This window comes from Siniperca chuatsi, linkage group LG7 (genome assembly GCF_020085105.1).
Source record: "Siniperca chuatsi isolate FFG_IHB_CAS linkage group LG7, ASM2008510v1, whole genome shotgun sequence".
NCBI classification, from domain to species: domain Eukaryota; kingdom Metazoa; phylum Chordata; class Actinopteri; order Centrarchiformes; family Sinipercidae; genus Siniperca; species Siniperca chuatsi.
In genome coordinates, this window is record NC_058048.1 from 31,794,677 (window position 1) to 31,816,205 (window position 21,529).

General features: G+C 41.7%; 4 protein-coding genes across 4 annotated transcripts; 2 read left to right on the plus strand and 2 right to left on the minus strand.

Moving 5' to 3' along the window:
- The first annotated feature begins 611 nt into the window (after nucleotides 1-611).
- On the plus strand, nucleotides 612-3,576 carry LOC122878935 (olfactory receptor 10A3-like). The gene has a single exon (XM_044202473.1). The coding sequence runs from the start codon at nucleotides 1,857-1,859 to the stop codon at nucleotides 2,805-2,807; it is 951 nt and encodes a 316-aa protein (XP_044058408.1). The 5' UTR covers nucleotides 612-1,856; the 3' UTR covers nucleotides 2,808-3,576.
- A 5,130-nt stretch (nucleotides 3,577-8,706) lies between these two features.
- On the minus strand, nucleotides 8,707-10,483 carry LOC122878922 (olfactory receptor 11A1-like). The gene has a single exon (XM_044202440.1). The coding sequence runs from the start codon at nucleotides 10,307-10,309 to the stop codon at nucleotides 9,320-9,322; it is 990 nt and encodes a 329-aa protein (XP_044058375.1). The 5' UTR covers nucleotides 10,310-10,483; the 3' UTR covers nucleotides 8,707-9,319.
- A 4,274-nt stretch (nucleotides 10,484-14,757) lies between these two features.
- LOC122878921 (olfactory receptor 11A1-like) lies at nucleotides 14,758-16,276 on the minus strand. The gene has a single exon (XM_044202438.1). It carries the CDS (start codon nucleotides 15,769-15,771, stop codon nucleotides 14,782-14,784), a length of 990 nt encoding a protein of 329 aa, XP_044058373.1. The 5' UTR covers nucleotides 15,772-16,276; the 3' UTR covers nucleotides 14,758-14,781.
- Nucleotides 16,277-19,005: 2,729 nt separating this feature from the next.
- On the plus strand, nucleotides 19,006-20,886 carry or64g2 (odorant receptor, family 64, subfamily G, member 2). Its single transcript, XM_044203476.1, has one exon. The coding sequence runs from the start codon at nucleotides 19,992-19,994 to the stop codon at nucleotides 20,865-20,867; it is 876 nt and encodes a 291-aa protein (XP_044059411.1). The 5' UTR covers nucleotides 19,006-19,991; the 3' UTR covers nucleotides 20,868-20,886.
- The last annotated feature ends 643 nt before the right edge of the window (nucleotides 20,887-21,529 follow it).

Here is a 21,529-nt window from a genome sequence, read left to right on the forward strand (position 1 = left end):
ATGGTCCATGCAGAGTGCATGTCTGAATAGAACCAGACAGATTTGGATTAAATCCAAATTATATCAGCAGAACTGCGAAGAAGGTGCAGGACTTTAAGTACTTAGGGTCAACGGTTCAGAGCGATGGAGACTGTGGAGAAGAGGTGAAGAGGCGAGTGCGAGCAGGTTGGAGCGGGTGGAGGAAAGTGTCAGGTGTGTTGTGTGATAAAAGAGTCTCAGCAGGAATGAAAGGAAAGGTGTTGGAGACGGCGGCGAGACCAGCGATGTTGGACAGCTTAGAGACAGCGGCACTGAAGGAAAGACAAGAGGCAGAGCTGGAGGCAGCAGAGCTTAAGATGTTGAGGTTCTCTTTGGGAGGGACGAGGACGGACAGGATCAGGAACGAGGACATCAGAGGGACAGCTCATGTTAGATGTTTCGGAGATAAAGTCAGAGAGGCCAGATCGAGGTGGTTTGGACGTGTCCAGAGGAGAGACTGTGAATATATTGGTAGAAGGATGCTGAGGCTGGAGCTGCCAGGCAGGAGGTCTAGAGGAAGACCAGAGAGGAGGTTTATGGATGTAGTGAGAGAGGACATGAAGCTAACTGGTGCGAGTGAAGAGGACGCAGAGGACAGGGTTAGATGGAGGCACATGATTCGCTGTGGCGACCCCTGAAAGGGAGCAGCTGAAAGGAGAAGAAGAAGAAGAAGATATCTGCAGAACTGCAACTCCATCTGAAGTCTGAACTGAACTCTAAACACACATTAAGAGCCTTTGTAGCTTTTGTGGATACATTTTAGTTTATACATGTCAATCACTGAATCTGTCGATCAATGAACCCATATGGGCCTCGGCAATAAAATGGGACTGGCTTGCAGGTTCGCAGTTTTCCCGCGGAATGGGGCCGCAGGTGGAATATTTTGTCCGCTTGCTGGTTAGACCTATTTTGCATGCAAATTACATACAAATAACTTCAAATAAAAATCCATATTTTAAATTAAATGATTTATTTATACCCAAATCCCACCAAACTGACTCCAGACCAGCACACATGGACACGTCACACACACACACGATGTGCCTCATGCAACTAGCGAGCTAGCTAGCAACCCCAGGCAGAAACATGACGTAAGTATATGAGTAAAGTACAGTGAAGCCACACGATGACGTGTTTCAGTTCAAATAAAGCAAACACATACGAAACAGGCAGGGAGGAAGAGGGAAGAAAGCAGCAGGTTAGTTTGTGCGTCAGTGAATTGGTCTACACGTTTACAGAGTTATATTTTATTTATGATAATATACTGTAACTAATTACACAAGGCCATTTTAGGACCTAGATGAAAACTGCTTTTAACACTAAACGTTTATGGTGTTACTTTGTAGATGTTACAATATATTTGGAAATGATAGCAATGCTGTTTATTTATACAGCGCCAGTTCATAACAGAAGTTATGTCATTGCGCTTTTCCTATGGAGCAGGTCTGGACCGGACCCTAGGCTGGTTTTGATTGGCCTTCGGGCTGGTTTTGTCACACAGACGTGGCAACCCTGCTGGGATTCTTCTGTCCAGAAAATATATGAGGCTGCAGCCGACACACATGAAGATGACAAATGTTGTGTGCAACATGTGAACTTGTTTTTCATTGGCCAGTCAGCAAAGCAGGGGAGTAAATGCTACGTTTAGGCTGCTTGTGAGATTCTTTTAAATCTCACCTGAGACCAGTGAAGCAGGTGTCAAGGTAAAGCTCAGCAAATACAAAAAGTACTTTTTCATAATGATGCCTTTGAACTATTTGTTTTTATTTTGGGGTAAACATTGAGAAGTAAATGTCTCGTAATTTGCAAACTGTAGTTGTTTTGACACTTAAACAAGAATGGCCGTTAATTCAACTTCATCTTATTTCATTCTTGAAGCTTTTGTGCATGTAGGAAATCTGAGATACTTCTATTTCATGTTGACTGCACTGTTGTACGTCTTAATAGTGTTTGCCAACACCTCTCTCATCGTGATTATCTGTATGAACAGAAGCTTACATGAACCTATGTACATTTTTCTGTGCAGCCTGTTTGTGAATGAGCTGTATGGTAGTACAGGGTTGTTTCCTTTCCTTCTGGTTCAGATTCTCTCTGACGTTCACACTGTTTCTGCTCCATTTTGTTACCTGCAGATTTTCTGCTTGTATACATATGCTAATGTGGAGTTGTATAATTTAGCCGTCATGTCTTATGACAGATACCTTGCCATCTGTTGTCCTCTGCAATATAACACATATATGACAATGAACAAGGTGTTTATCTTCATTATAGTGATATGGTTGTACTGTGTTGTAAGATGTGTGATCAATATGTCCTTAAACATCCGTTTGACACTGTGTGGAAACATCATGAACAGTTTGTATTGTCATAACTACCTTATTGTAAAACTGGCGTGTTCTGACACCAAAGTGAATAACATTTATGGACTTTTTGCTACTACCGTCTCCCTCTTAGTCCCTCTGCTTCCAATCCTTTTCTCTTACACAAAAATCCTTAAAATTTGTTTGTCTGGCTCCAAACAGACCAGACAAAAAGCTGTCAGTACCTGCACACCTCACCTTGTGTCTCTGCTGAATTTTGCCTTTGGGGCTTTCTTTGAAATACTGCAGACCAGACTTGATATGACCGATGTTCCCAATGTGTTACGAATCATTTTCTCATTATATTTTACAATACTGCAACCACTTTTGAATCCTATCATGTATGGAATGCAAATGTCAAAAATACGAAAAACATATAAATATGCTTTCTGTCGCTTTCTGGTCACCGGTCACAGAGATCCGCTGTAGTTTTAGGACAAGTATCAGTAGAGATTTTCTTTAAATAAAACATGCAGAATCCAGAGTGGTTTGTTGCAATAACTGGTAATTAATTTAAACAAAATATGGAAAGTTAATAGTTCAGACAGTATTTGGTGGGAAATAACTAAACTAACATCAAATACACTGTGAAACTTTGTGAAAACTTTAAGTTAGTGAAACATGCGACACCCTCTGTCCTTAGACCCTCGATCCAGACAAGTAAAAACACTAAAAAAGAAACTATTTTAAACAGGGTAGAAACCTCGGGAAGGTTCTGAGGCATGGCAATAGGTGTCATCTTCACAGAGTAGACAGACTCCATGCAATGTGGAGAAACACAATGACTATATTTAGTACAAACATATAATAGTGAGTAAATATTTAGGGTAATAAGCTGCAGAGTGCAAAAGTGCATTGAAAGTTTTTCAGCAGAATTATCTGTTGACTGTATGGACGTAACTTGTTATCCACCCACTGAAAGTGAATTTCATTATTACGAGAATTATATATGAGTTCATATTTGAAAGATGCTCAGATTACATAAAAGTAGCCTGAAGGTTAAAGGCCTGGTTTGTGTTGTGGCAATGAACTTCAGTCTTTCTAAGAGATTTCACTGGACCAAACCTTGCACAACAAAATACATAAGAAAATAGATCTTTTCTACAACACAAGTACAGTCGAAGGACACTCTATTGCTGCAGTTTCAATATTTCTACTATATTTCATCAACTTCATATTAAAAAAAAAACAAATTCAATTCTGGTTTCTTCTCTTTTATTCCACATTTGTGTTGATGTTGATATGATGTTTCCGGCCACTTCTTTAGAACAGAATCCATTTTTTGTCATTGGACATTGTACAATGAAATTTGCTGTGCAGCTCCTACAGATATACAATAATAATAAAAAGATCAAAAAGATAAAAAGGAGTATTAAAAGAAGTGGCATGTCAGAAGTTACTATTGTGCATTGCACCTAATAAAGATATTACTGCACGTTATATATAGATATTTACAGACATTATTGCACATTTCCTTATTGTATGGAAATACTGTTCCAGTTGTTAGTCCTGCAGTGTGGAGCGTTGTGATGATGGTGGGGGAGGGGGCTTCAGTTCAGTGATGGCTCTGGGGCAGAAGCTGTTTTTGAGCCTGGAGGTGCGGGTCTTTAAGGCCTTGTAGCGCTGTCCAGAGAGAAGAGAAGATGACGGGGGTGAGTACTGGAGGCAGCGTGGTCTGAAGGTGTCTTCCCGTGAGGGCAGGGGAGGTCCGATTATTTCTTCTGTCTGCTGCTGAACAGTTGGCATACCGTACTGTAATACAGTGTGTCAGTACACTCTTTATAGAGCAGCGGTAGAAGGACACGAGCAGCTTCACAGACAGGTTGGTTTTCCTAAGTGTCCTTAGGAAGTAGAGCCGCTGTTGAGCCTTTTTGACCAGAGCGGTGGAGTTGACTGTCCATGTGAGTTCCTTTGTGATGTGGGTTCGTAGAAACCTGAAGCTGGAAACCTTCTCCACTTCTTCTCCTTTGATGTTTCAAGGATCCTCGCAGTCTATGATGAGTTCTTTGGGTTTTTGTTGTTCAGTGATAGACTGTTTTCTGTACACCATCCTGCCAGTTTGCAGACTTCATCTCTGTCTCGTCCATATTTGCAAGCATGTACAGTGGTGTGCAAAAGTGTTTGCCCCCTTCCTGATTTCTTATTTTTTTGCATGTTTGTCACATTTAAATGTTTCAGATCATCAAACTAATTTAAATATTAGTCAAAGATAACACAAGTAAACACAAAATGCAGTTTTTAAATGAAGGTTGTTATTATTAAGGGGAAACAAAATCCAAACCTGCATGGCCCTGTGTGAAAAAGTGATTGCCCCCTGCCCCCTTTTAAAATATAACTGTGGTTTATCACACCTGAGTTCAATTTCTTTAGCCACACCCAGGCCTGATTACTGCCACACCTGTTCTCAATCAAGAAATCACTGAAATAGGACCTGCCTGACAAAGTGAAGTAGACCAAAAGATCTTCAAAAGCTAGACATCATGCCAAGATCCAAAGAAATTCAGGAACAAATGAGAAAGAAAGTAACTGAGATCTATCAGTCTGGAAAAGGTTATGAAGCCATTTCTAAAGCTTTGGGGCTCCAGCGAACCACATTTAGAGCCATTATCCACAAATGGCGAAAACATGGAACAGTGGTGAACCTTCCCAGGAGTGGCCGGCCGACCAAAATTACCCCAAGAGCGCAGCAACGACTCATCCGAGAGGTCACAAAAGACCCCACAACAACATCCAAAGAACTGCAGGCCTCACTTGCCTCAGTTAAGGTCAGTGTTCATGACTCCACCATAAGAAAGAGACTAGGCCTGCATGGCAGAGTTCCAAGACGAAAACCCCTGCTGAGCAAAAAGAACATTAAGGCTCGTCTCATTTTTGCCAGAAAACATCTTGATGATCCCCAAGACTTTTGGGAAAATACTCTGTGGAATGCGAAGACAAAAGTTTAACTTTTTGGAAGGTGTGTGTCCCATTACATCTGGTGTAAAAGTAACACCGCATTTCAGAAAAAGAACATCATACCAACAGTAAAATATGGTGGTGGTAGTGTGATAGTCTGGGGCTGTTTTGCTGCTTCAGGACCTGGAAGACTTGCTGTGATAAATGGAGCCATGAATTCTGCTGTCTACCAAAAACTCCTGAAGGAGAACGTCCGGCCATCTGTTCGTGACCTCAAGCTGAAGCGAACTTGGGTTCTGCAGCAGGACAATGATCCAAAACACACCAGCAAGTCCACCTCTGAATGGCTGAAGAAGAACAAAATGAAGACTTTGGAGTGGCCTAGTCAAAGTCCTGACCTGAATCCTATTGAGATGCTGTGGCGTGACCTTAAAAAGGCAGTTCTTGCTCGAAAACCCTCCAATGTGGCTGAATTACAACAATTCTGCAAAGATGAGCGGGCTAAAATTCCTCCACAGCGCTGTAAAAGACTCATTGCAAGTTATCGCAAATGCTTGATTGCAGTTGTTGCTGCTAAGGGTGGAGCAACCAGTTATTAGGTTTAGGGGGCAATCACTTTTTCACACAGGGCCATGTAGGTTTGGATTTTGTTTTCCCTTAATAATAATAACCATTTAAAAACTGCATTTTGTGTTATCTTTGACTAATATTTAAATTTGTTTGATGATCAGAAACATTTAAGTGTGACAAACATGCAAAAAAATAAGAAATCAGGAAGAGGGCAAACACTTTTTCACACCACTGTACCTTGCTATCTGCTGTCCACACACACATATGAAATAAAACAAGGCAGGCAGGGTGGGTGGGGGAGTCCACCGCACATCTTTCTCAGAGCATGCAACACTAGGATGCTAATACAATACACCATGCCGAGGGAAACCTTAAACACTACCAGAGACACAATCCCAGGATGACGAAGCCATTGCCAACATGCTTAATCAGTCTGACTAGCAAGAAGGTGGTGGCTAACTGCTTTTGCTGATCACATTGTACCACTCAGTAGGGCTGAGTATCGGTACTCGATACCTTTAAGGTATTGACCGAAATAACCCAGTACCAAGTAGTATCGAAACGTCTCAAGTCAAACGATACCTGCATTCGATCCTTTTTGTACCCAGATCTAGAAAAAATAACTATATGTGTGGTTTTGCTTATTGATTTAATGCGACATGTGATTGGCCCACTACCGCAGCTACATACCACAGCTACAGCTAGCAGCTACACACAACAGGCTGCCCCTCCATCGACAGTGCGCACTTCTTCACCCTGTTCTCCGGCAGGCTGGACCCGGACCCAGCTCCGGACCAGTGTGGGGAGTGCTGGTGGAGTGTGCCAGTGTGTGGCAGCCCACCCTGCGGACACCCGGTCTGTCCACTCTGCCTAACCAACAGACACTCCGGCAGCAAAGAGCGGCTCCGGAGCAGGAGTGACCGTGAGAGGAGCAGCAGCAGGCCGGGCAGGAGGGACTGCGACAGCCGGAGAGGTCGGTGTGTTTACCGGGGAAACTACAGCTCGCAATCCGCCGTATCAGCACTGCCGGCGTGTTTGTTTGCGGTTGGTTTGTAAAACAGACACAACCAGGGCTCTATGCTTGACTCAAACTATTAACTATTAACTATAGTCCTCCAGAATAAACGTTTCCCATTACTCAGCACTCAACACACTTATCGCTTTCATTAAAATCAAATGAAAGACCACTTTCAAAATGTATTTGTATAAAAATCATTTGGATGGGGAGGAATGGTGGCATTTTACGCAACTGAATGTACTCTATTGGTATCGGTGTCCATTTAAGGGTACTGATTTTGGTACTGGTATCAAAATTTTTAATGATACCCAGTCCTACCTCTCAGTAAGGTTCAGTATGCTTCAAATTAAGTGCTTATCGGATCGCTGAATGGTGTGTGAAACCTCCTCCCCCACACCTCCAACGTTGGAGTTGAGGGGGCTGCGTCCAACAATATTTGCAACTTGCTGAAACAGACAAGCCTCCGGCAAACACACCGGTCAATACCAACTGTACCTGGGAGAAACATTAACCACACTGGACAGTTCTCCTGAAGGTCCACAGTGCCCACTATGGGTCTCTATCATGCTCTGCGTTCTTTGGTGGGGAGGTGGCCAAGGTCATCGGAAAGAAGGCCAATAACCTTCAATTTCACAGATGTCCACCATATTTAATACTCTTGAATCATCTGTCCAGACATCTTGAGTAAGTTGAGAGCAATTGTTGATCAGGGCAGCTTTCCATATTGGCAAAGGGACACATTCCAGATTCTCTCCATGAATATCATCAACATAATTTGACAGAGACAAGCCTCTTGCAAGTCCACAAAGCATATTGGATGACCCCAAAATCTGTGTGAGGGTAAAGCGCTGGTCAACTGTTCCATGAGCAGGAAAGAATTAGCATTGCTCCTCTAAGTTTGGGCAAACACTTTCCCAGAAGCCTGTAAAAGGCTGAACTGTCCAGTGTGGTTAACAGTTCTCTCTGGTACAGTTGGTATTGAACAGTGAGGCTGGATTGTGTGGGTTGTCACTGTCCACACTTGTGCTCCTGCATGTACTGGAGTGGTGGAGTGTACACTGGGGAACACTGTACTCTCCCCTAAATGTGTGTTGTCACTTTTTATAGAGGCCTCTAGTGGATGAGAGAAGTGTGACATCTTCCTGAGTGGAACAGCACGAACAACAGAAGTGGTTATAACAGCCTCACACTAGTCAATACGACAGGTTCCAGTTGTGGAGGTGCTATTTTGATATACCAGTCTGGCAGTGCCCATTCTTGACCTATTGTGAGGGTCGGCTCCACAACTATCAGAACGCTTGATATTTGCAATGTGCTGCAGACCCTGTCACTGTGGAAACACCACCTGTGTGACTGACGTGTTATTGCCCACTCTCTACTCTAGCTTACACCTTCTACAAAGCATACACAGTTTTTGACTAGACGTGTGAATCTGCAAAAACATTGCATCTTGTAATGTGTGACCCTGACATTGCGTCATTAACTGCCCTGCAGTGTGCATACTGATGGAGCGTCATATACAGTGTACTCTGTATATGGCCCAACAGAGGCATACAAACAGAAAGTAGTACATACCATTAACAGTTTAAAAGCAGGCAAAGATTAAGATTCCTACATGTGTAAAACACAAAAAACACAGAACACTGATGTTACAAGTTCTTTTTCAGGCCCTCATGAAAACAGGGGCAGTCCTGTAAACTGGGTGAGTCGACTGTGGTAAATGTCCATGGCCAAATTGTAGTCTTGGTACATCCCTGTCTAGAATTGCATGCATGTACCAGTTGCATGCAATCCCAGTATGACCAGCCTTCTAACTGCTTTTGCTGATCAGACTGCACCACTTAGTAACATGAATCAAGTTTATTTGTATGTGCAGATATCTTTCAATGGGCTTTACAGGCCCACAACATCAGTTCCTGACTGAGCCCAAGCTCTCCAAAAAGCACATATGAGAGAAAAGAGAAGAAACCTTATGAGAGGACATTCAGAGAAAGACCCCCAAAACAGCTGAGGATATAAAATGGAAATCAATGTAGATCAACAGAAAGTTGCAACCGTCCATAAAACTATTAAACAAAACAATGGGGTTATAATCCAAAAATACAATTTAAATTAAACCAACGCTACTGTAGATAATCCAATATCATTCTGTTCCTTTAACATCAAACTGGATTCCAAAGGAGTTGTGTTTGATGGGACACAATTCAGCAAGTGAGAAGAAACAAAGGGAAGCAATCTTCTGTATCAGTGGGGCAGCTGAAGCTCAGGTCGTCCACTGATCACAGGGTTCAATCCCCAAATTCTCCTGTCCACAAGTGTCCTTGGGCAAGACCAACACACTGACCCCCAAATTGCTTGGATGGTAGCTCGCTTATCGCTGTTTAGTGGAATATACAATGCCACAGCTGACAAAAGTACAATGGATCCAGAAGCATACATTTATTGTTTTTATTGTTAGTCAAGCTACACAAATCTTTTGGATGCTCAACGCTTTCCAACAAAACAAACTCCTACATACGGTACGGATTTTAGATATTTTCAGTCCATACATTACAGGGTTAAAGAGCGGCTGGCATGTAAGCCAGTATAATGATAGAAAAATTCGCAACATATTAGGTACACTGTTCATATTAAATCTGCTCTGTAATATCTCAAAGCTAGCACCAAAAGAAAAGTTGAGCAGGGAAGCAAGGTGAGGTGTGCAGGTACTGACAGCTTTTTGTCTCGTCTGTCTGGAACCAGAAAAACAAACTTTAAGAATCTTAATGTAAGTGTAAAGGATTAAAATTACAGGACCAAAGACTAGAAAGCAAGTGGCAATAAATCCATAAATGTTATTCACGCTGGTGTCATAACATGCCAGTTTGACGACAGAGTAGTTGTCACAGTAAACTTTGTGAATGACGTTCCCACACAGCTGTAAAGAGGCACTCAAAGATGTCATGACAACAACTACAAGCGAAGGGTATAACCATGTTAGAGCAATAAGCGTGGCGACCTTGTTAAATGTCATGCGTGTGTTATATTGTAGAGGATAACAAACAGCAAGGTATCTGTCATAAGACATGATGGCTAAGTTGAAAAATTCCACACTAGCATATGTATACAAGCAGAAAATCTGCAGGAAACAAAAGGGAGCAGAAACAGTGTGAACATCAGAGAGAATCTGAACCAGAAGGAAAGGAAACAACCCTGTACTACCATACAGCTCATTTACAAACAGGCTGCACAGAAAAAGGTACATAGGTTCATGTAAGCTTCTGTTCATGCAGATAATCACAATGAGCAAAACATTGGCACTGATGATAAAAGTATATAAAGATATAAGAATCATGAAAAACAAATATTTTATAGGACCACTGTCAAAGTAGGCACCAAGTGTGATATATGAAACCTGTGTAGAGTTTATCATGATCCCCTTTTGGTTTATCAAGCAATTATAACACATTCACAGGACAAACTACTGCAATATGTTACATTTTGTCAGAAATTTGTGATGGTAAACTAGTCTAAACTTTACATTAATAATTGTTAGAGTGTGAAAATAACACATCAAGCACAACATTTAGTTTACTTACATCCCAAAGTTATTTCAAGTCAATATAACATTTGTTAAAAACTACAGAACATAGTTAATGACACTGTATGACTAATCCTCCTCTGAACGGACCTGTAACGCCTCTGCTTCTTTTAAACCTTTAAAGCCCACAGCAGCAGAGTGATGTCATTATCAAAGGAACCACTGATACTTATGTTCTAATTGATGCCTGGAAAAAAAATTGCAGACCAAATATTTGTTGGTATTTTAAAAACTGTTCAGTAAAAAGAGATACAAAGAAATTCATAGTGGAGGAACATGTCACCACTTTTGTGGATGTTATGTAATTACTGAATCATTAGGCCATACAGTGGTGTGAAAAAGTGTTTGCCCCCTTCCTGATTTCTTAGTTTTTTGCATGTTTGTCACACTTAAATGTTTCTGATCATCAAACAAATTTAAATATTAGTCAAAGATAACACAAGTAAACACAAAATGCAGTTTTTAAATGAAGGTTGTTATTATTAAGGGAAAACAAAATCCAAACCTACATGGCCCTGTGTGAAAAAGTGATTGCCTCCTAAACCTAATAACTGGTTGCTCCACCCTTAGCAGCAACAACTGCAATCAAGCATTTGCGATAACTTGCAATGAGTCTTTTACAGCGCTGTGGAGGAATTTTAGCCCACTCATCTTTGCAGAATTATTGTAATTCAGCCACATTGGAGGGTTTTCAGGCATGAACTGCCTTTTTAAGGTCATGCCACAGCATCTCAATAGGATTCAGGTCAGGACTTTGACTAGGCCACTCCAAAGTCTTCATTTTGTTCTTCTTCAGCCATTCAGAGGTGGACTTGCTGGTGTGTTTTGGATCATTGTCCTGCTGCAGAACCCAAGTTCGCTTCAGCTTGAGGTCACGAACAGATGGCCGGACGTTCTCCTTCAGGAGTTTTTGGTAGACAGCAGAATTCATGGCTCCATTTATCACAGCAAGTCTTCCAGGTCCTGAAGCAGCAAAACAGCCCCAGACTATCACACTACCACCACCATGTTTTACTGTTGGTATGATGTTCTTTTTTATTAAAACTTAAATTTAAATGAAGCCAACGCTACTGTAGATACTTTTTCCAACTTTTAGCATTCCTTTTTCTTCCGAACTTGAGTAACTTGTGTCTAAGTATAACTTAAACTACGCTCTTTACGAAAATGAGAGTAGAAAGTGTTTTAGTACTTTTTTTTGCCGTGGAACTTCTTCTCTTGCTACTCGGTCAGGGCACCGCTGCAGATCAGCTGTTTGGCCGCGTTGTTTACACCATAGAACAGCTGATCGCGCTGAAGCCGAGCGGCATGGCGCCCAGGACAACCGATGTCCCCACTGAGATTTGGAAGAGGACACACCGAGGATGCAGAGGTGGAACGAAGCTCGAGGGAAGAGAGAGGGGTGCAGACAAAAGAGACTTAAGAACAAGAGATTTAAGCTGTGTCTGCCTTCTCTCGTCATGGGCAACGTGAGATCGCTGGCGAATAAAATGGACGAGCTAACGGCGTTAGCCCGGAGTCAGACGGAGCTCCGTGAGTGTAGTCTGATGTGCTTCTCTGAGACTTGGCTACACCAGGATATCCCGGACCATAACATTTCCACCGACGGCTTCCAGGCTGTTCGGGCCGACAGGGATCACACCGGGAGCGGTGAGCGGAAAGGCGGCAGGCTTGCTGTTCTGGTTAACAACAGATGGTGTAACCCTGGTCACATTACTATCAAGCAGAGTATCTGTAGCCCAGACATTGAACTGTTAGCTGTGGTACTCTGGCCATATTATCTTCCACGTGAATTTTCACATGCTATTGTTGTTGCTGTTTACATCCCCCCCTCTGCTAACCCGGCATCGGCGTGCAACGCCATTCACAGGCTGGTCCAACTAAGATGGTCCATTGTTATCCAAATAACAAACCGTGGGTAACAAAGGACATCAAAGACATCCTGACTGCCAAGAGGAGGACCTTTACTGATGATAATAGGGAGGAGGTGAGGGCAATCCAGGCCGACCTGAAGGTGAAGATCAGGGAGGCCAAGGAGAAGTACAGGAGGAAGCTGGAGCGGAAACTCCAGCAGAACAACATGAGAGAGGTCTGGAGCGGCATAAAGAGCATCACTGGCTTCAGACCGACTGGCAGCAGAGGAGTTGAAGGCAGCTTGGACAGGGCCAACAAACTTAATCTGTTCTTTAACAGATTCGACACACCAGCTCCTGCTCATCCCCCCTCTAACTCACCTGCTGTCGACCCTCAGACTCCTCTGAGTCCTCTGCTCCCCCCTCAACTGGCTATCAGGCTAACGGCCCTCTTCACACTACTAATGACTCCCCCCCTTCCCCGCCTGTAACTTCTGTTGTGTGCCTGACTGCTGACCAGGTGAGAGGACAGCTGATGAAACACCACTCAAACAAGGCTGCAGGCCCCAATGGAGTTAGCCCCGGGGTGCTAAAAGCCTGTGCCCCCCAGCTATGTGGAGTCCTTCAACATTTCTTTAACCTGAGCCTGAGTCTTCAAAGGGTCCCTGTTCTGTGGAAGACATCTTGCCTCGTTCCTGTGCCCAAGATGCTGCGTCCCAGTGGCTCCAAGGACTACAGACTGGTGGCATTGACCTCCCACATAATGAAGACCCTGGAGAGACTGGTGCTGGAACAGCTGCAGCCCATGGTCAGACCCCTCCTGGACCCCCTTCAGTTCGCCTACCAGCCCCAGCTGGGAGTTGAGGATGTCATCATCTTCCTGCGTGTGTCAGACAGCATGGTCAGCAACACTGGGGCCCCTCAGGGGACTGTCCTCTCTCCCTTCCTCTTCACCATCTACACCATGGACTTCAGCCACCACACAGAGTCCCACCACCTTCAGAAGTTTTCTGATGACTCTGCAGATGGTGGGAAGTATCAGCGGTGGTGATGAGTCTGAGTACAGGGCTGTGGTGGGGAACTTTGTCTCATGGTGTGAGCAGAACCATCTGCAGCTCAATGCGACAAAGTCTAAGGAGCTGGTTGTGGATCTACGAAGGGCCAAGGCACCAGTGACCCCGGTTTCCATCCAGGGGGTCAGTGTGGACATTGTAGAGGATTACAAGTACCTGGGAGTACACATGGACAATAAACTGGACTGGGCTAATAACACTCAAGCTGTTTACAGGAAGGGCCAGAGCCGCCTCTATTTCCTGAGGAGGCTGAGGTCCTTCAATATCTGCCGGACAATGCTGAAGATGTTTTATGAGTCTGTGGTGGCCAGTGCTGTCCTGTATGCTGTTGCATGCTGGGGCAGCAGGCTGAGGGTTGCGGACGCTAACAGACTCAACAAACTGATCCGTAAGGCCAGTGACATTGTGGGGGTGGAGCTGGACTCTCTGGCGGTGGTGTCAGAGATGAGGATGCTGGCCAAACTACATGCCATCTTAGATAGTGTCTCCCACCCGCTCCATGACGTGCTGGTCAAGCAAAGGAGCACCTTCAGCGGAGAACTCATCCCCCCAAAAAGCACCACAGAGCACCACAGGAAGTCATTCCTGCCTGTGGCCATTAAACTCTTTAACTCCTCCCTCTAAGGGTAGTCTGTATGACCCTAAGTCATTAAACTGGACATTGATCATTACATCTCTGCAATACTGGACATAATTGTGTGATATTCTGTGTAATACTCCTGTGCAATGTTTTAGTTTAAAATTCCCTATTTATTGATATTGATATTACTCATGCTCCTATAACTGCTGTGCAATATCCTCCGTCTCATTATAACCTTAATAAGCTACACTTAACTTGACAGTTTGCACTATTACCTTATACCGTATTATCATCATCAACCGGTAAACACACTTGGTACTTCACCCTTATTTTATTTTATGCTTATACCCACTTGGTACTTACTTTATTTTCTGACCTCTATTATAGTGTATTATATTTTTTGCTACTACTTCTATTCCTGTGTGCACTGTCATAAAGGCGAGCTGCTGTAACAAAAGAGTTTACCCTCGGGGATCAATAAAGTATTTCTGATTCTGATTCTGATAATCCAATATCATTCTGTTCCTTTAACAGAAAACCTGGATTCCAAAGGAGTTGTGTTTGATGGGACACAATTGTGAGAAGAAACACACTTTGGTAGCAAAGGGAAGCGATCTTCTGTATCAGTGGGGCAGCTGAAGCTCAGGTCGTCCACTGATCACAGGGTTCAATCCCCAAATTCTCCTGTCCACAAGTGTCCTTGGGCAAGACCAACACACTGACCCCCAAATTGCTTGGATGGTAGCTCGCTTATCGCCGTTTAATGGAATATACAATGGCACAGTTGACAATAGTACAATGGATCCAGAAGCATACATTTATTGTTTTTATTGTTAGTCAAGCTACACAAATCTTTTGGATGTTCAACGCTTTCCAACAAAACAAACTCCTACATACGGTACGGATTTTAGACATTTTCAGTCCATACATTACAGGGTTAAAGAGCGGCTGGCATGTAAGCCAGTATAATGATAAAAAAATTCGCAACATATTAGGTACACTGTTCATATTAAATCTGCTCTGTAATATTTCAAAACAAGAACCAAAAGAAAAGTTGAGCAGGGAAGCAAGGTGAGGTGTGCAGGTACTGACAGCTTTTTGTCTCGTCTGTCTGGAACCAGAAAAACAAACTTTAAGAATCTTAATGTAAGTGTAAAGGATTAAAATTACAGGACCAAAGATTAGAAAGCAAGTGGCAATAAATCCATAAATGTTATTCACGCTGGTGTCATAACATGCCAGTTTGACGACAGAGTAGTTGTCACAGTAAACTTTGTGAATGACGTTCCCACACAGCTGTAAAGAGGCACTCAAAGATGTCAGGACAACAACTACAAGGGAAGGGTATAACCATGTTAGAGCAATAAGCGTGGCGACCTTGTTAAATGTCATGAGTGTGTTATATTGTAGAGGATAACAAACAGCAAGATATCTGTCATAAGACATGATGGCTAAGTTGAAAAATTCCACACTTCCATATGTATACAAGCAGAAAATCTGCAGGAAACAAAAGGGAGCAGAAATAGTGTGAACGTCAGAGAGAAGCTGAACCAGAAGGAAAGGAAACAACCCCGTACTACCATACAGCTCATTTACAAACAGGCTGCACAGAAAAAGGTACATAGGTTCATGTAAGCTTCTGTTCATGCAGATAATCACGATGAGCAAAACATTGGCACTGATGATAAAAGTATATAAAGATATAAGAATCATGAAAAACAAATATTTTATAGGACCACTGTCAAAGTAGGCACCAAGTGTGATATATGAAACCTGTGTAGAGTTTATCATGATCCCCTTTTGGTTTATCAAGCAATTATAACACATTCACAGGACAAACTACTGCAATATGTTACATTTTGTCACAAATTTGTGAAGGTAAACTAATCTAAACTTTACATTAATGATTGTTAGAGTGTGAAAATAACACATCAAGCACATATATGAACAATATTTAGTTTACTTACATCCCAAAGTTATTTCAAGTCAATATAATGTTTGTTAAAAACTACAGAACATAGTTAATTACACTGTATGACTAATCCTCCTCTGAACGGACCTGTAACGCCTCTGCTTCTTTTAAACCTTTAAAGCCCACAGCAGCAGAGTGATGTCATTATCAAAGGAACCACTGTTACTAATGTTCTAATTGATGCCTGAAAAAAAAATTGCAGACCAAATATTTGTTGGTATTTTAAAAATTGTTCAGTAAAAAGAGATAAAAAGAAATATGAAAAGATTCATAGTGGAGGAACATGTCACCACTTTTGTGGATGTTATGTAATCACTGAATCATTAGGCCATACAGTGGTGTGAAAAAGTGTTTTCCCCCTTCCTGATTTCTTATTTTTTTTGCACGTTTGTCACACTTAAATGTTTCAGATCATCAAACAAATTTAAATATTAGTCAAAGATAACACAAGTAAACACAAAATGCAGTTTTTAAATGAAGGTTGTTATTATTAAGGGAAAACAAAATCCAAACCTACATGGCCCTGTGTGAAAAAGTGATTGCCCCCTAAACCTAATAACTGGTTGCTCCACCCTTAGCAGCAACAACTGCAATCAAGCGTATAACTTGCAATGAGTCTTTTACAGCGCTGTGGAGGAATTTTAGCCCACTCATCTTTGCAGAAGTGTTGTAATTCAGCCACATTGGAGGGTTTTCAGGCATGAACTGCCTTTTTAAGGTCATGCCACAGCATCTCAATAGGATTCAGGTCAGGACTTTGACTAGGCCACTCCAAAGTCTTCATTTTGTTCTTCTTCAGCCATTCAGAGGTGGACTTGCTGGTGTGTTTTGGATCATTGTCCTGCTGCAGAACCCAAGTTCGCTTCAGCTTGAGGTCACGAACAGATGGCCGGACGTTCTCCTTCAAGAGTTTTTGGTAGACAGCAGAATTCATGGTTCCATTTATTACAGCAAGTCTTCCAGGTCCTGAAGCAACAAAACAGCCCCAGACCATCACACTACCACCACCATATTTTACTGTTGTTATCTTATGGCAGATTGTGAAAGCAGCTTATTACGACCCATGTTTACGTTTATTGTAGGATGCAACTTCTAGTGGTCGTGGTAATTATGACGGGAGCAAACCAGGAAGTCAGGTGACCTAGTATAAAGAGCTAGAAAGCCTACTTATGTAGGTGGTGGGATGGATGGATCTTTCCTGGAGATTAGGGTTCGTGTCCTGTGTGAAACCAAAAGTCAACATTGACTTATTTAAAGTTTTAAGTTACATAACGTTACGTACGCAACTTGCATAACATGCCTGACCAAGTAGTTTTTTTTGCCCAAACCTAACCAAACTGAGACAGTTTCACAACATTAACCAGCGGCACATTCAATGTGAAAACGATGTGCACCAATTTGCTATGGTTTCCAGGTTGAATCACATGTTTGCTCCAAACGGTGTGCAACAGGCTTTGAGGCACGTTTTCTCTCGTTTGGTGACTTACAGCACGTGATTTACGTAACGTATACTTGCAGCCCGTCCTCAACTGCCACCAGTAGGGGCGCTAATTTAGGTAATGCTCCTGTGGGTCTACTAGAGGGTAAGAACAAACAACCTATGTGGCTGTGTGGGTTGGATCTGTTATTCTCTACAATATAACACACTTATTGCTGTAACATGGCTACACCCTTTTTATGTAGCTGTTGTCATGACAACATTTTAATCCGTTATACTTTCATGAGAATATTTGAAGTTTGTTTTTCTGTTTCGAAACAGACCAGACAAAAAGCTGTCAGTACCTGCACCACTCAACTTGCTTCTCTGCTGAACTTTTCTTTTGGGGTTTGCATCCAAAGTGATACTCATGAATCAAAACTTTGGCACAAACTAAGCTTATTCTCAGCTGAAGCTAATGTAAACCCCACAGAGGCTGCTGTTGTTGGGGAAAGTTAGATCACTGTACCAAGTCCCTCAGGTCAAAGGTCATTTCATCCTGTCAACATGTTTGTCCCTGAGGCATCTTCACATTAGCCACAGTTTCCATGAATTCCCTCTGAAGCAAATTACAGTCAGAGCTGTTAACCAGTGAGACCAATCAGCCTGAGCAGACCTCAGCACTGGTTTCACTGGTCCACTGGGGGCGGAGGACGATAATGACCTCCCCTCAGACTCTGTGACAACACGCCTCAGGATGGACAGATACTGAAGTTTGTTCAGTGTTTGTCCATAGTCCGTCCACAGTGTCCAGCTACATTTCCTTTTTTGAGTGAATGATCACATTAACAGCAAACTCACATCAATCCAGAGACTCTGTTTCTGAAGCATTTCTTTACTTTTTAGTTGTCTAATAGAATAGATTCTTGACCATCACTGTAAATATCTCAGTCCACACCGACTCTCAGAACGGTCAATACACAACACCGAGTCTGTTTCTTTGTTAAGCATTCAACCCATAAACAGTCACCTACTTTCCATATACTGTCAATATCTGACTGAATGTAAACAAATATAAAATGCATGTAACAATTCTGTTGGATGTTTGTCCCAACGGGTAAAGCTATGATGAATGAATGGACCCCATGGATAACACTATCAATATTTTAAGCCAAATCTTTATTGGAATTTGGAAATTATAAAATGTTTTCTTAATTGCATTTAGAGCTCTTCGAGCTTTTTCTTTTAGTGCGTTCCCGGCCATGTTGAAACTCCCTGATGCTGTTATGGTTACACCAAGGTAGGTATAACTCATACTGTGTTCATTGATTATTTATGGAAAACTAGTATTTGTTCTTCTGGCATAATAAAGAGTATGGTCTAGACCTGCTCTATAGGAAAAGTGCAATGAGATAATTTCTATTATAAAATGGCACCATATAAATAAATAAATTGAATTGAATAGTTTCCTTCATATTTCCGGCCAGGGCCCAGTTCTGACAGCACTTTCCTACTGTGTCCAGCTGTTGCTGTCGTCCTTGTTCAGTAGGAGACAGTAGAACAAGGTCATCAGCGTAAAGAGTTAGAGGCCAGGAGCAGCACACTTATCCAACTGAACAGCAAGTTCATTTATATACACATTAAATAAAGTCGGGCTTAAGTTGCAGCCCTGACGAACACCTCTTCTCTGGGTGAAGGATTCAGTTTGTTTGTCTCCAGTTTTAACAACGCATCATTTTCCAAATGCATTGATTTAACCAGATCGCACATTTTGTCCCCCATACCACAATGTAGAAGTCTGTAATAGAGTCCTTCATGTAGTCAAAAGCTTTCTTTAAGTCAATAAAACAAGTGAATATCTTACCATTTTACGATACTGAACAGCTTCAACACGGCACCCTGCATCTCTGGGGTGCTGCATTTGAGCATTTCGTTTTTAATGCAGTCCGGACCACAAGCTTTCCTTGGCGTCACCGTTTGCTGTCAGGCTTCCGTTTTTGTTTTTATAAGGTCAGCTTTAATAGCTGCCTTATGAAATATCATATTGATATCATCAATAGCCTTCTGTAAGTAGGATTTAATTTAAACAGCTTACTGGTTTCCCTTTCTGTGTCACTGATTTGACCTGACAGTTTAAAGAACACATTTATTTGGTTGTGGTCTGAAAGGGGGGGGATTGCTGTCTGACAGTGAATGCATTGATAGTGGAGGGTCCATGTCAGTGATTGCATAGTCTACTACAGTCAACCCAGGAGCTGAGGAGTATGTGAATCTCCCTAAAGAATCCCCTCTGAACCTACCGTTAACTATGTACAGGCCTAAGGCCCGACAGAGATATTCTCTCTCTCTCTCTCTGTTCAGAAAATGTATAAAAAGCTGCAGATGTTGCAGCAGCCCATTTACAGGTTTAAGGTCAATGAAGGTGGTGCGATGGTGAGTTTAGAGTTCTTTTTTTAATCTTTCACTTGATTATTTTTCAAAAGTTCACTGAAACAGTGTTAGTAAGGTTTAAAATCCAGAAAAAAACTAAAATAAGATCAATTTTGTTCACAAATTATGCTTTTGAACAAAGCACACTGTAGTTGTTTTGTCATTTAAACAAGAGTTATGGCAAATTCAACTTCATCAACTTTGTCTTATTTCATTCTTGCAGCTTATATGTATGTTGGAAGTTTGAAATATTTATATTTCATGATAACTGCTTTGCTTTACATTGTAATTATTATTGCCAACACCTCTCTCATCGTGGTTATCTGTATGAACAGAAGCTTACATGAACCTGTGTACATTTTTCTGTGCAGCCTGTTTGTAAATGAGCTGTATGGTAGTACGGGGTTGTTTCCTTTCCTTCTGGTTCAGATTCTCTCTGACGTTCACATTATTTCTGCTCCCTTTTGTTTCCTGCAGATTTTCTGTGTGTACTCTTATGGAAATATAGAATTTTTAAACTTAGCCATCATGGCTTATGACAGATACCTTGCCATCTGTTATCCTCTACAGTATAACACATGTATGACAACTAAAAAGGTCGCCACGCTTATTGGTGTAACATGGTTATTCCCTTTTCTTGCTATTGTTGTTTTGATATCATTGAGTGCACCTTTACAGCTGTGTGGGAACGTCATCAACAAAGTTTTCTGTGGAAACTACTCTGTTGTTAAACTAGCATGTTACGACACCAGAGTGAATAACATCTATGGACTTATTTACACTGTTATCTCGATCATCATTCCTCTCATTTTAATCCTTTACACTTACATTAAGATTCTTAAAGTTTGTTTTTCTGGTTCCAAACAGACGAGACAAAAAGCTGTCAGTACCTGCACACCTCACCTTGCTTCCCTGCTCAACTTCTCTTTTGGTTCTTGTTTTGAAATATTACAGAGCAGATTTAATATGAACAGTGTACCTAATATATTGCGAATTTTTCTATCATTATACTGGCTTACATGCCAGCCGCTCTTTAACCCAGCACTATACGGGCTGAAAATGTCGAAAATCCGCAACATATGTAAACGTCTGTTGTGTGGTTAAGTGTCGGCCATCCAACAGATTAGTTCAGTTCAGTTTTACATACATGAAAAAGCAACAAATAAATACATCCCCTGACTTCACCGGTGTCAACGCTAATGATAAAGTGATCTTGTTGTGATTTTTATTTTGCTTTATGTTTCTGTCTTTCACACTTGATCTGAGAAACATGGTCTGGTGTGTGATGTTTTCTTCCAAAGTGACTTATAATAAGTGCATTCAATTCACATAGGAACTAGAGCTGGATGCAAACAACTAAGATCACGATACCGGTGCTGAGATTTAGTTTTTCTATTTAAAAGAAAATGAGATGTCAGTAGTTGTGCACGGGCAGTTAAGGTGAATACTGAAAAGGTATCACTGCGAATACACAAGACATGACATTAAAATTTCAAATTGAAGTTAGAAGCAAAGGTAACCTTGTAGTTATGAACATATATTTACTTGTTTATGACTTATCTACCAACATTTTTTGTTATTAAATTAATTGTTGGGACTTTAAAATGTCAAAACAAAATGGTGAAAATTCCCTTCTGAAGTTTTCACAATTTAAAGTGACATTTTTAAATGTCTTGTTTTGTCCATCCAACAGTCCAAAAAGGCAAAGTTATTTAATAGTGTAATAATATAAAACAGAGAAAAGCAGTGAATCCTCACATTGGAGA